At 64.5% G+C, this 12,606-nt stretch overlaps 1 protein-coding gene across 2 annotated transcripts in view; it reads right to left on the bottom strand.

The window, feature by feature from the left end:
• Positions 1-2,167: 2,167 nt before the first annotated feature.
• The window catches only part of COL6A2 (collagen type VI alpha 2 chain), a 36,381-nt gene continuing 25,942 nt past the window's right edge, over positions 2,168-12,606 (bottom strand). Inside the window, exons 22-28 of one of the 2 annotated variants that reach the window (XM_064380263.1) lie at positions 10,669-10,731; positions 10,460-10,495; positions 9,401-9,446; positions 9,101-9,253; positions 8,509-8,961; positions 8,262-8,300; positions 2,168-2,763 (exon numbers count right to left, since the gene is read on the bottom strand). In XM_064380263.1, the coding sequence (XP_064236333.1) occupies positions 2,168-2,763; positions 8,262-8,300; positions 8,509-8,961; positions 9,101-9,253; positions 9,401-9,446; positions 10,460-10,495; positions 10,669-10,731 (1,386 nt within the window). Of the gene's footprint in view, positions 2,764-4,829; positions 5,416-8,261; positions 8,301-8,508; positions 8,962-9,100; positions 9,254-9,400; positions 9,447-10,459; positions 10,496-10,668; positions 10,732-12,606 lie in introns of those variants that run through there. The other variant, XM_064380264.1, reaches the window with a different exon arrangement.

Here is a 12,606-nt window from a genome sequence, read left to right as displayed (position 1 = left end):
CATTTGTGAGGGGACATTGGTGTTGGGACGGTGAGGGGACATTTGTGAGGGGACATTGGTGTTGGGCTGGTGAGGGGACATTTGTGAGGGGCCATTGGTGTTGGGACGGTGAGGGTCATTTGTGAGGGGCCATTGGTGTTGGGACGGTGAGGGGACATTTGTGAGGGGACATTGGTGTTGGGACGTGTGAGGGGCACTGGTGAGGGGACATTGGTGTTGGGCTGGCCAGGGGACATTTGTGAGGGACGCTGGTGAGGGGACATTGATGTGGTATAATTATTGGTGAAGGGCCAGTGGTGGGGGCAGTTGCTGGGTGGAATTGTGGGGTGGAGCCTGTGGGTATCTGAAGTTCCTTCCAGTGGGACTGACATTCCTGCCCTGCAGGATCTGAGGCTACACACACGGGAGCTGGCATTACAGAGGGTAGTACCCTTTCCCTGCAGAGGCCCTGGGCGCACACGGGAGCTGGTACCACGGAGGGGAGTGCCCTCTCCCTGCAGAGACCCTGGGCGCCCTCCTGCAGGCGGAGCTTGTGCACCTGCAGGGGCCTCTGCCTCCTCCACCTGCAGGAACCGGGTGTTCACCTGGAGCACAGGGATTTGAGGGCTGGCGCTCAGGGCGCAGGGTCGAGCGACACAGGCGGACTGTCTCTTCCTGGCATTTGCATCGCTTTTTTGTGGGATGGGAAAGAAGGAGAGAAAGAGAAAATAGCCGAAGTCCTTCCCTGGAGCTGCAGGATGTGTGGTCAGATGAGGAAGAGGTGGAGCATGGAGAAAAGAGTGAGTCTTCCCAAAGGACAACAGGGTTTCGGGGTGTATTGGGGTGAACTGCATCCCCCAGGTTTCACGTTAACCCCTAACCTTAACCCTACCTCCAGACCTCTGGCTGTGACCTTGTTTGGAAATGGGGTCTTGCAGATGTAGTGAGCTAAGGGGAGCTCATCTAAGAGCAGGCTGAGCCCTGGTCCCATGTGACTCGGGTGAGCTCACCTTAGAGCAGGCTGAGCCCTGGTCCCGTGTGACTCGGGTGAGCTCACCTTAGAGCAGGCTGAGCCCTGGTCCCGTGTGACTCGGGTGAGCTCACCTTAGAGCAGGCTGAGCCCTGGTCCCGTGTGACTCGGGTGAGCTCACCTTAGAGCAGGCTGAGCCCTGGTCCCGTGTGACTCGGGTGAGCTCACCTTAGAGCAGGCTGAGCCCTGGTCCCGTGTGACTCGGGTGAGCTAACCTTAGAGCAGGCTGAGCCCTGGTCCCGTGTGACTTGGGTGAGCTCATCTTAGAGCAGGCTGAGCCCTGGTTCCGTGTCTCGGATCAGCTCATCTTAGAGCACGCTGACCCCTGGTCCAGTGTTGTGACTTGCGTCCTTATCCAAAGGGGACTTGGACACAGAGACGCTCACAGGAGTGGGCCATGGTAGGCTGCAGCAAGGCTGCCAGGAGCTCAGGAACCCCGGGACGCTGGGGAGAGGCTGGGGCAGGCCTTTCTCTAGGCCTCCAAAGGGAGCCCAGCCTGGCTGACGCCTCCAGAGCTGTGGCCGATGCCGGGAGTTGTCCAAGCTGCGGTCTGTGGTGCCCTGTAATGGCCGCCAAGGCCACTCCTGCCAGGCCAGTGCCTGCCCATGGAGCCTGTGGTTTACCGAGGCGCCACTGAGCTGAGCCCGAAGGACCCTGGGGATCTGAACAGAAAAAAGTCACTGAGACGGTCACACAAAACAAGCCCGAAACCTGCTGTCTCTCTGTTGGCCGTCAATCATGCGTCCTCCCACAGAAGATCCTCCCTGCGCAGTGATGCTCCCAGAGCACGGTGGCCCTGGCTGGGGCTGGGGCTGGAAGGAGAGAGTTTGCCCATCAAGGCTGCCGGGTCTGCACAGGTGGGGTCAGCCAGCACCTGCGGGGGATGTCCCAGGAGGGCCGGGCTGGGCCGGGGGAGCCATGGACCCTGGTGGGCGAGTGACAGCTGGAGCGGCCCCTCCTGGGCGCAGGACAGCTTTGGGGTCCCTCCTGAGCACAGATGCAGCGAGTGGGCACACGGTGGGCTCAAAGCGTTTTTATTGGGTCAGGGCTTGCTCCGGAGTTGAGGGCCGGGCAGGTCAGGAGCCTCGGGAGGGCTGCAGGGGGTGGAGGGAGGCCGGGCTAGGCGGGGGACCTGGGGGCGGGGCGGCCCGGGCGGGCCTAGCAGATCCAGCGGATGAAGCGGTCGAAGAAGCCGGGCCGCGCCAGGCTGTCGAAGTCCTTCTCGCGGAACACGGCGGCGCGGTCGCCCAGGCTGAGCGTGGTGAGCACGTCCGCGTCCACGTCGCCGCCCACGGCCACCACGGTGGGCACCACGTTCTGCTTGCGCATGGAGTGCACGGCCTCCTGCAGGCTGGCGTTGCCCGTGACGCCGTCCGTGAGGAACACGAACGACAGCTCCGCGTGCCTCCGCGCCCCGCCGCGCGCCCGCACGATGGCGTTGACCGCGTGCACGACCCCCGCGCCCACGTGCGAGAAGGAGTTGAGGTAGCGCGTGGCCTCCAGCGCCTCGTGGATGGCCGTGAGGTTGTGGCTCAGCGGGAAGGCCACCTGCTGCTCCCCGGGGCCCCCGAACTGCAGCAGCGCCACGCGCGCGTTCAGGGGGTCGTCCTCCCTCCGCGCCAGCGTCAGCCGCCGCGCGGTCTCCTCCACGAAGCGCCGGGCCTTGTGGAAGTTCTGCTCGCCCAGCCGCTCGGAGCCGTCCAGCAGGAACACCACGTCCACGGGCCGCTGTGTGCACTGCGCCACCGCCAGCTCTGCGGGGAGACGGGGCGCGGGCTGGGCGGGGCAGCTGGCAGGACCCGGCAGGTGCCAGCCCTGCGCCCGCCCCTCCACCCACACCCGCCCGATGGGCCCCGTGGACGGCCGGGCTCTGTGGGGCAGTCCTGGGTGCGGGTCCTCGGCCCCAGCCCCTTCAGAGCCACCACCTCCCCTGCGGGTGCTCCCAGGCCCCAGGCCATGTCCACCTGCTGAGTGCCATCTCTGCCCAGGCTGGCCTCTTGGGAGGGAAGGGGCCCCAAAGCATCTTCTCGTGGCCCAAGAATTTGCTGCCCACCAAAGGGCCACTGTCTGTGTGGTGTGGGAGGGACTTCAGGAGGACCTCCACACCCCCAGCCTGACCGCCCACTGGCTGGGTCCCAGAGCTGCCCAGAACCCCTAGAGCTGACTGGGCCTCATCCCTCCCAGAAAGACCAGAAGCCCCTGTCCCGGCCATGGTGGGCAGCAGTGGGCACAGGGGCAGCCCAGGCGGGCTCTGCCCTAGGACTCCTTGTTACTGAGAGGGGCTGCCACCTGCCTGGGTGGTTACCAGCCCTGGGCACCCTGGACAGTGTGAGGGTGGGCCACAGCCACAGCCCAGGCAGCGCACCACCTGTGTGGGTGTCACATGGGGCCGGAGACCACAGGATGGGACATGGACAGTCCACACGCATAGAGCCGGCCCTGCGGCCTCACTAGCACCTCAGCTCCTGGGATGGGGGAGGGGAGGGGCAGAGCCAGTTTCCCCAAGGGCATCTGCTCCTCAGCCCACCCCCCGGACGTGGTCACAGCTGGTACACGGACCCCCAGGAATCCCTCAGGAGCGAGGTCCTGACCCTACGAATGCGCACGGAGGACCCTGGCCCGAAACTCGGCTTCTGGGGGCCCTGGAGGTACAGAGTCCAAGCCCTGCCGGCAGTGAGCAAACCTCTGAACACAGCAGCGTGACCTCACGGGCACTTCAGCCTTTACAGAACGCTCCAGACACGCGGACCGCGTCTGAGCACGCATGGGCTGGCACACGGGGTTCTTGGTGAGCTTACGAGTGACGCAGCTTATTCAGTGAAAGGAAGGGCAGCCTCCCTAGTGAGGCCCAAGCCTTGGAACATGCTTAAATGTCCAGAAAGTTCTCAGGCACCGCTGGGCTTCCCAAACCTCCTCAAAACTAATAAACATTTTCACAGCTGTCACTACGCACACGGAGACAGACATGGGGGGGGCGGCTGGTTTTGGGGGTCTCTCTCCAGGCATCAGTGTCTGTGGGGCCTAGAGAGATGGGAGGCCATGGGGGCTGGCTGGGCACAGGGAGGCTGAGGCTGTCGGGTTGTGTGTGGACTCTGCTCTCCTTCTGGGGGGGATCCTTTATCCCCACAGTGGGAGTCTGGCCTGGCCCACCCTGTGGGGTGTGGAGCCGAGAACCTGGCCATGAGAAACAGCCACAGCCCTGCCCAGTGGGATCCCAGCCTAGATGAACGTCAGGATCTGAGCTGGACGTGGGGGCCGCGCCCTTTGGATGGTGACCCCTGCCACTCCCTCACGTCGTGGCCCCTGGGGTTCCCTGCTCAGGCCTCCGAGGACAGCAGACGTCATGCCTGGTGAACACTCTCCCAACTGTGCTTCTGGGAACCCAAAGGCTGGGCTGAAAGGGTGCAGGCACCCCAGGTCTGCAGCTGCTGGCAGGCAGCTGTGGCCATTTGCCCCAGGGGGCGTGACGCCAGCCCAGACATATCATGGCGCCAGGACTGCCAGGTCCTAGGAATATCTGCTGCCCAACCCGAATGCCTTCACCCACCACCAGGTGGGCTGAGTGCCCACGAGTCCCTGTACACAGGATGGGTGCCCACACCCCAGTAAGGCTCTCCAGCCTCTGGGGCCTGTTTCTGAGGCTCCACTGGAACCCAGAGGGGGAGACATCCCCAGCACTCAGGCTGCACCCCTCCTCAGCCCCACCCTGACGCACGCAGCCCAGCTGGGTCACTAAGTAAAGGCCCCAGAGATTTCCACGCCCAAGCCCTGGAGCCTGTGAGGGTGACCTGAGGGACAAAGAAGAACTCTGCAGACAGGAGCGAGTTAAGGGTCTTGCGAGGACGCATCCTGGACTTGGGGGCCTGAAATTCAGTGACTGGTGTTCTTATAAAAAGTGGAGAGGCCACAGGAAGACGGAGGGAGGCAGGAAGATGAAGCCGCAGCCCAGGGACACGGCGGCCACCAGGGCGGGAAGAGGCAGAAGGCGCCCCAGAGCCTCTGGAGGGACCGCGGCCCTGCTGACCCTCCGCTGAGAGCCAGCCTGCAGGGGCAGCCCTGGGAAGCTAGACGGCAGGGAGGGGCCGGCCAGGCTGGGCGGCCGCCGGGGCTTCAGCAGAGGGCCAGCGCAGTCTCGGGGTCCCCCACGATGTCCCTGTGCACCAGCTTAAAGGTGTCAATAAACAGCTCCATCCAGTCCTGCCGCTCAACCCCGGTGGCGAACTTGGCCCGCTCTGCGGTGTAGACCAGCACGGCCACCAGCTGGGAGTAGGCGGCTGGGTCCTGTGTGAACTCCGTGGCGTTTAGCAACTGTTGGATCAGGGGGATGGTCCTGGGGAAGGTGGCGTCCGGCCCCTCTTCCGTGCGGAGGAAGGTGACCAGGGGCTCGCCGCCAGGCCACGGTGCATCTGCAAGGGAGCGTCCAGAGAAGACTTTAAGGCCGGGGGCGGGCGTGGCCCGCAGCTGCTCCCGGAAGACCCGCTCCGCGACACCAGACAGAGGAGCTGGCACCTGGGTCGGCGAGGCGGTGGCGGAGACACAAGCGGGGCGTGGGGCGGTGTGTGGCTCGGCCTTGGCAGGAGGCATGGGGGCAGTGGGGGGTGGCGGGGAGCGGGCGGCGGGGGGACAGGAGCTAGGAGAGGCGGCCAACGTGGCGGCACCTCTGGGGGACACCACAGACCCCAAGAAAACCTTTCGGCTCAAAACAGCTCCGTTCAAACCTGTGCCGAGAGGCGCCCCAGGCCCTGCTGCCGGGAAGACCCCGGCCGGCCACCCTTCAGGAGCCCGCCCGGGGAAGCCTGCAGGGGGAAACCCTTCCTCAGCCCCTGAGATGCGAGTCCTCGACTCCAGAACTTTCCTCCCCTGAGCAGACTGGGCCCCTGGAACGCCTTTGCTTTTTCTCTCCACCGGGCAGAGCTCAGCTTGTGCCTCGGCCCCGTGCAGCTCTTATGGCTGACTGCGCTCTGCCTCGACTGCCTTCCACTGCCTCTGGCTTGTTTCTCCAGCACCGTCCGGCCCCCACGCAACCGAGACATCCACAGGCGGGTGCAGGCCCGGGGGGGGCTGGGCTTCGGGGTGGCCGGGGCTGTCTGGAGAAAAGCCCACAGCCAGCAGCATCCATCCAGCGCCCAGGAGGGCCAAGGAGGACGCCAGGCCTGCACGCTGGTGAGAGCCGATTTAACGCTGACCCTGCTGTAGCTCCTGGAGCCACAGGGTCAAGTTCACTTTGAAAGTGCAAATAGTTTGCACGGAGGATGTGCTCTGGGTGTACTGCAGGGGTCGGGGAGGCCGGGGGGAGGGGAGGGGCTCGATGGGGGCTGCTCCAACTCACTGTCATGTCCTGGAGGCCTCAGAGGAGGCCAGAGCTTCAGGGCCCCTGTGTCCTTCCTGGCTGCTTTCCCTGTGGCGCTCTGGTGGCCTGAGTGACCCACTCCCAGGAGGGAGAATTGGCTCACCCCAGGTCACCGTCTTTGGGGGAGTCACCATGGAACCCTATGAGACCTGGGTCACCCTGAGGCCTGAACCAGAGACATCACAGGAAAGTGCAGGCCGATGTCACTGATGAGCGCAAACCCTCAGGAAGGCATCAGCAAATCAGGCCCACACGCGTAAACGGAGCTACTCCCCATGCCCAGGTGGGTTATCCCAGGCATGCAAGGTTGGCTCAACATCTGAAAATCAACAAAGCTCAATGGCTGACTCCCAACTGCAATGATAGTCCAAAGAGGAAAGGTAACATGACGTCCACAGACGCAGAGCAAGGACCTGCCAAGATGGCAGCACCCACTCACGGCAGAACCCGGAGTGGAGGAAAAGCTCCCAGCGCCCACTCACACTAGAACCCGGAGTGGAGGAAAAGCTCCCAGCGCCCACTCACACTAGAACCCGGAGAGGAGGAAAAGCTCCCAGCGCCCACTCACACTAGAACCTGGAGTGGAGGAAAAGCTCCCAGCGCCCACTCACACTAGAACCTGGAGTGGAGGGAAGCCTCAGCACCCACTCATGATAGAACCCAGAATGCAGGGAAGCCAGCAGAGCCCACTCATAGAACCCGGAATGGAGAGAAGCCTCCAACAGAGAGCAGAGTCCACAGTGAACGTTGCCATGTCGCCCATCACGGGGCCTGAGGCTTCCCTGCCCCGTCAGGAATGAGGGTGGAGGGGCCAAGGTCTGGTTCCTGCCCTCAGGGTCCAGCTGCCCTGGTGCTGGTGCAGGCCCTGGGGAGGATGCCTGCACCCCAGCAGAGGCACAGCCCATGTGTTGTGGGGCCCGAGGCTGCCACGTGCTGAAGGGCAGCCAGACCCAGGAGCAGCCTCCAGTGTGGCAAACCCTGGCCCCAAGTTCACGGCTCCTCCCCTGGGGTGGCCTCAGGGCCTGTGAATATGCTCCATGGCCCTCCTCACCCACCAGGAGCTCCCCACGAAACGGCTGAATGCACACCCTGACCCACGTGTGCGAGGAAGTGCTGACTTCGCACAGCAGACCCTGAGAGATTTCCTCCCCCTGGTCCTCCGGGTTGGACCCTCCCACCCTGTCTCCATGGCGTCCCCACCTTACACTCTGGGAGGGGATGGCTCGTGGAGGGGGACTCAGCTCCTCATGCCCCTGGGCACCTCCTGTGGGCCCAGTTACGGTGAAGCAGTTACCGTGGGGTCAGTGCCACAGCCAGCAGAGCCTGGATGGCACCCTAAGCCCTGGGCACGGGCAGAACCTCTGCCTCGGGCACCCCCAGTCCAGCTTCGCACCCACGTGGACCACGTCCAGGACAAGGGCTCCCGAGAGCGAGCTGCCTCCACCCCCAGAGATGAGAGCCGCGGCCGAAGCTCTGAGGCCGGGCAGGGTGGGAGCAGGACGGGCTGGCACTGGTGGGTGTCAGTGCCTCTGCACCGTTCTGAACAGGATGGTTCTGTACCAGCTATTTCATTCACTGAATCCAGGGCTTCCTCCCAGTGCCATGTGCATGGCCAGCTCATGGGAGCTGGGGGGCAGCTGGGGGAAGACTGCAGGGCCCACAGTGGGCGGAGACCAGCGGTCACAGGCCCAGCACAGCGCCAGGCCAGCAGCCCCCGCGCCGGGCCTCATGACGCCGACCTGTGTTCCCTCCCCTGTGCCCTGGGCGGGGTCGGGGGGCGTCTCATTGAGGAGCAGCCTCAGCAGCGGTTCCTTCACAGCCCCTCCCCGGCCCAGCCCTGGAGGAGGAAGGACACCGGGACGCTCTGCTAGTCTGGGGTGGGGACTGGGTGCCCTGCGTTACCTGTTTGGCAGGGAAGGTCTGGGCACACGATCTGAGGGTCTGGAAGAGAGGAGAGAGGCCGGGGCGGGGTCAGTCCCTAGCGGGCCCTCAGTGGCCGCCCACGGATCTGCCCAGACAGGCTCAGGGTCCCCAGAGACCGACCCCTTCCCACCCGGAGCCCGGTACCCCGGGCCGCGCGTTCGTCCCTCGGGTGAGGGTGTCCTGGGGCCCGTGCTCCGGGCCGGCTGCCCTGCCCCCACGCGCTCACCCGGGCAGAGGACGTCCTCCATGTCGTCGATGAACTTCTCGGCCACCAGGTCGGAGAACAGCGTCATGTTGCGCACCTGCTGCGGCTTGTCGCAGGCGATGGAGTAGAGATTCTCGCTCTCGTGCTTCTCGTGGAACATGTCCCCGATGCCGATGGCCGTCACCGTGACGTCGCGGTCGCACAGCGCCCGCAGGTTGAGGTCGTCGTCCCGAGGGTCGTGGCGCCCGTCCGTGATGACCACCGCGAACACGCGTGTCTTCTGGCGCCGGCTCTCCTTGATGAGGCGGTCGTAGGCAAACTTGAGGGCCGAGGGCGTCCAGGTGCCGCCCGCGATCCACTCGAGGTTCTTGACGGCCTCCTTGAAGCTCGACAGGGAGTCGATGCGCTCGTCGTCCAGCTGGATGGCCTCGAAGGTGCCCTCGTGGCTGTACTGCACCACGCCCACGCGCGTCCCTGCAAGGCGCACGCGGGAGGGCGTCACCTGCGGCCTCGGGGTCTGGGGCGTCCCGGCCGGGCAGAGGCCCTCATCGGAGGGACGCGTCCGGACTTCCCCCGCCCCTCGCCTCCCATGTCCCGTCCCTGCCGCGCTGACCCGTCTCGGACTTGGGGTCCTTAGCGATGGCGCCCAGCCTGTTGACCACGTTGATGACAAAGTTCTTCTCCAGCGTGAAGTTGGTGTACCCAATGCTCTCGGAGCTGTCGATGACGAAGACCACGTCCAGGGCGCCACAGCGCTTCTCACAGTCTGGGGAGTGGCAGGGTTAGCGGTGCGCACCGGGAGACCTCGGACCCCAGGACCGGGCACACGTGGAGGACCCAGCGACGCCCCGCCCTGCCGCGCTCCCGCCCTCCACCCGGTACTGGCCCGACCCCGCCGTGGGCAGTGCCTCACCGCAGCACCCGCAGGTCTCTCTCACGTAGGTCATGACGTCACACTCCTGCAATGCAGGCATCAGGCAGGGCAGTCCCCCGGGGCCCAGAGGAGTTTCCACAGCAAGGTGCTGGCCCGGGGGCCCCAGGACACTCCGGCCCATGCGTGGAGGCAGCCAAGCGGGGAGGCAGGGAGGTCCTGTCCCCCTGCCAACCTCACTGCCACTCTCCTCTCCCACCATCCTTGCCCTCTGACCTCCCCCTGCTGACCTCCCCCTCCTGACCTCCCCCTGCCGGCCTCCCCCTGCCGACCTCCCCCTGTGACCTCCCCCTGTGACCTCCCTCTGTTGACCTCCCCCTGTGACCTCCCCTGCCGACCTCCCCCTGCCGACCTCCCTCTGTTGACCTCCCCCTGCCGACCTCCCCCTGCCGACCTCCCTCTGTTGACCTCCCCCTGCCGACCTCCCCCTGTGACCTCCCCCTGCTGACCTCCCCGTGACCTCCCCCTGTGACCTCCCCCTGTGGCCTCCCCCTGCCGACCTCTCCCTCTGGCCTCCCCGTGACCTCCCTCTGCCGACCTCCCCCTGTGACCTCCCCGTGGCCTCCCCCTGCCGACCTCTCCCTCTGGCCTCCCCATGTGACCTCCCTCTGCCGACCTCCCCCTGCCGACCTCCCCCGTGGCCTCCCCCTGTGACCTCCCCCTGTGGCCTCCCCCGGCCTCCCTCTGCTGACCTCCCCCTGTGACCTCCCCCTGCCGACCTCCCCCTGTGACCTCCCCCATGGCCTCCCCCTGTGACCTCCCCCTGTGGCCTCCCCCTGTGGCCTCCCTCTGTGACCTCCCCCTGTGACCTCCCTCTGCCGACCTCCCCCTGTGACCTCCCCCTGCCGACCTCCCCGTGACCTCTCCCTGTGGCCTCCCCCTGTGACCTCCCCCTGTGGCCTCCCCCTGTGGCCTCCCTCTGCTGACCTCCCCCTGTGGCCTCCCCCTGTGGCCTCCCTCTGCTGACCTCCCCTTGTCCCTGCTGCTCTCAGTCTCTAGGTTTGCAGGGAGGACAACAGTCCTGTCCCATGTGACACCTACCGTGAGGCCGGGGTCTCCAGGAGGGCCGGGCTCACCCTGGGGAAGAAAGGATGAGGCTGAGATGCCGGGTCCCAAGCTGGGCCGCCGAGTCGCTTACAGGCCATCGCCCACTGTCCACCGTGGGCAGAACCACGAGGCTTGGGTGTGCGTTGGCTTGGCAGGCTGGGGGGCTGAGGTCTGGAGGGCATGGGGACTGGTCACTCGCCTACCTCGGGTCCTGGGACTCCTCTCGGCCCCCGGACGCCTGGCTCACCAGGGGGACCAGGATCCGCCTGAGAAAGAACAAGGGCAGGTGGCTTCAGTGGCCACAGGGACGGTCTCTGCACACAGCAGGCCCCAACCACAGGTCCTGCCTTGGGGGGCCTGACAGGTGCAGGGAGTGAGGCGAGGCTGTGCCCCCACCTTCCCTGTGCTGGCACCAGAGCTGGGAAGGCCATGAGTGGCAACCGTCACAGCCTGGCCCACCAGAGGGGTAGGGGCCTGGCAGAGCTGGGTGTCCCAGAAATAGCAGCCAAAATAGGTCATTCCAATCCATGGTTATTCCACCCACCCACCCACTAACCCATCCACCCACCCATCCATCCATCTATCCATCCACCCACCCACTAACCCACTAACCCATGCACCCATCTATCCACCCACCCACCCACCTACTCACCCACCCATCTATCCACCCACTCACCCATCCACCCATCCACCCACCCACCCATTCATTCACCTATACATCTTTGTCCACCCACCCACTAACCCATCCACCCACCCACTAACCCATCCACCCACTCACCCACTAACCCATCCACCCATCCATTCATCCACCCACCCACTCATCCCTTCAGCTATCCATCCGTCCACCCACCATCCACTCACCCATCCATCCATCCATCCACCCACCCACTAACCCATCCACCCACCCATCCATCCATCCACCCATCCACACACCCACCCACCCATCCATCCATCCACCCACCCACCCACTAACCCATCCACCCATATCCATCCACCCACCCATCCATCCATCCACCCATCCACACATCCACCCACCCATCCATCCATCCACCCATTCACACACCCACCCACTAACCCATCCATCCATCCATCCACCCACTCATCCTTTCAGCTATCCATCCGTCCATCCACCATCCACTCACCCATCCATCCGTCCATCCACCCACCCACTAACCCATCCACCCACTCACCCACTAACCCATCCACCCATCCATCCATCCACCCACCCACCCACTAACCCATCCACCCATATCCATCCACCCACCCATCCATCCATCCACCCATCCACACATCCACCCACCCATCCATCCATCCACCCATTCACACACCCACCCACTCACCCATCCATCCGTCCATCCTCTATCCTCCCACTCAACCACCCACTCACCCACCCACCCACTCACCCATCCATTCATCCATCCTCTATCCTCCCACTCACCCATTCATCCATCCATCCACTCATCCCTTCAGCTATCCATCTGTCCACCCACCATCCACTCACCCACCCACTAACCCATCCATCCACCCATCCATCCACCCGCTCATCCCTTCAGCTATCTATCCGTCCACCCACCATCCACTCACCCACCATCCACTCACCCACCCACTCACCCACCCACTCACTCACCCATCCACCCATCCATCCACCTGCTCATCCCTTCAGCTATCTATCCATCCACCCACCATCCACTCACCCACCCACCCATCCATCCATCCACCCATTCACACACCCACCCACTAACCCATCCATCCACCCATCCATCCACCCGCTCATCCCTTCAGCTATCTATCCGTCCACCCACCATCCACTCACCCACCCACCCACTCACCCACTAACCCATCCATCCACCCATCCATCCACCCGCTCATCCCTTCAGCTATCTATCCGTCCTCCCACCGTCCACTCACCCACCCACCCACTCACCCATCGATCCATCCATCCCCTATCCTCCCACTCACCCACCCACCCCCCCCGTCCAGCCACCTGTTTGCCCACCCCCACCTGCCTGCCTATCCATCCATCATTATCCATCCCTTGTCTTGTGCTCACTCAGTTCCAGACCAACCTGCAGTCCTTGCTAAACCAGGCTAGGGATTTGGAGGCACAGAGCACCTGCTGGTGGATATCTGTGGTGGGGGAC

This window comes from Aotus nancymaae, unplaced genomic scaffold (assembly GCF_030222135.1).
Source record: "Aotus nancymaae isolate 86718 unplaced genomic scaffold, 86718_ANA_hifiasm-v0.15.2.pri h1tg000022l_1, whole genome shotgun sequence".
In the NCBI taxonomy this organism is placed as follows: Eukaryota; Metazoa; Chordata; class Mammalia; order Primates; family Aotidae; genus Aotus; species Aotus nancymaae.
The sequence above is the reverse complement of the archived record's forward strand: the minus strand, read 5'-3'. Positions and strand labels throughout refer to the sequence as shown.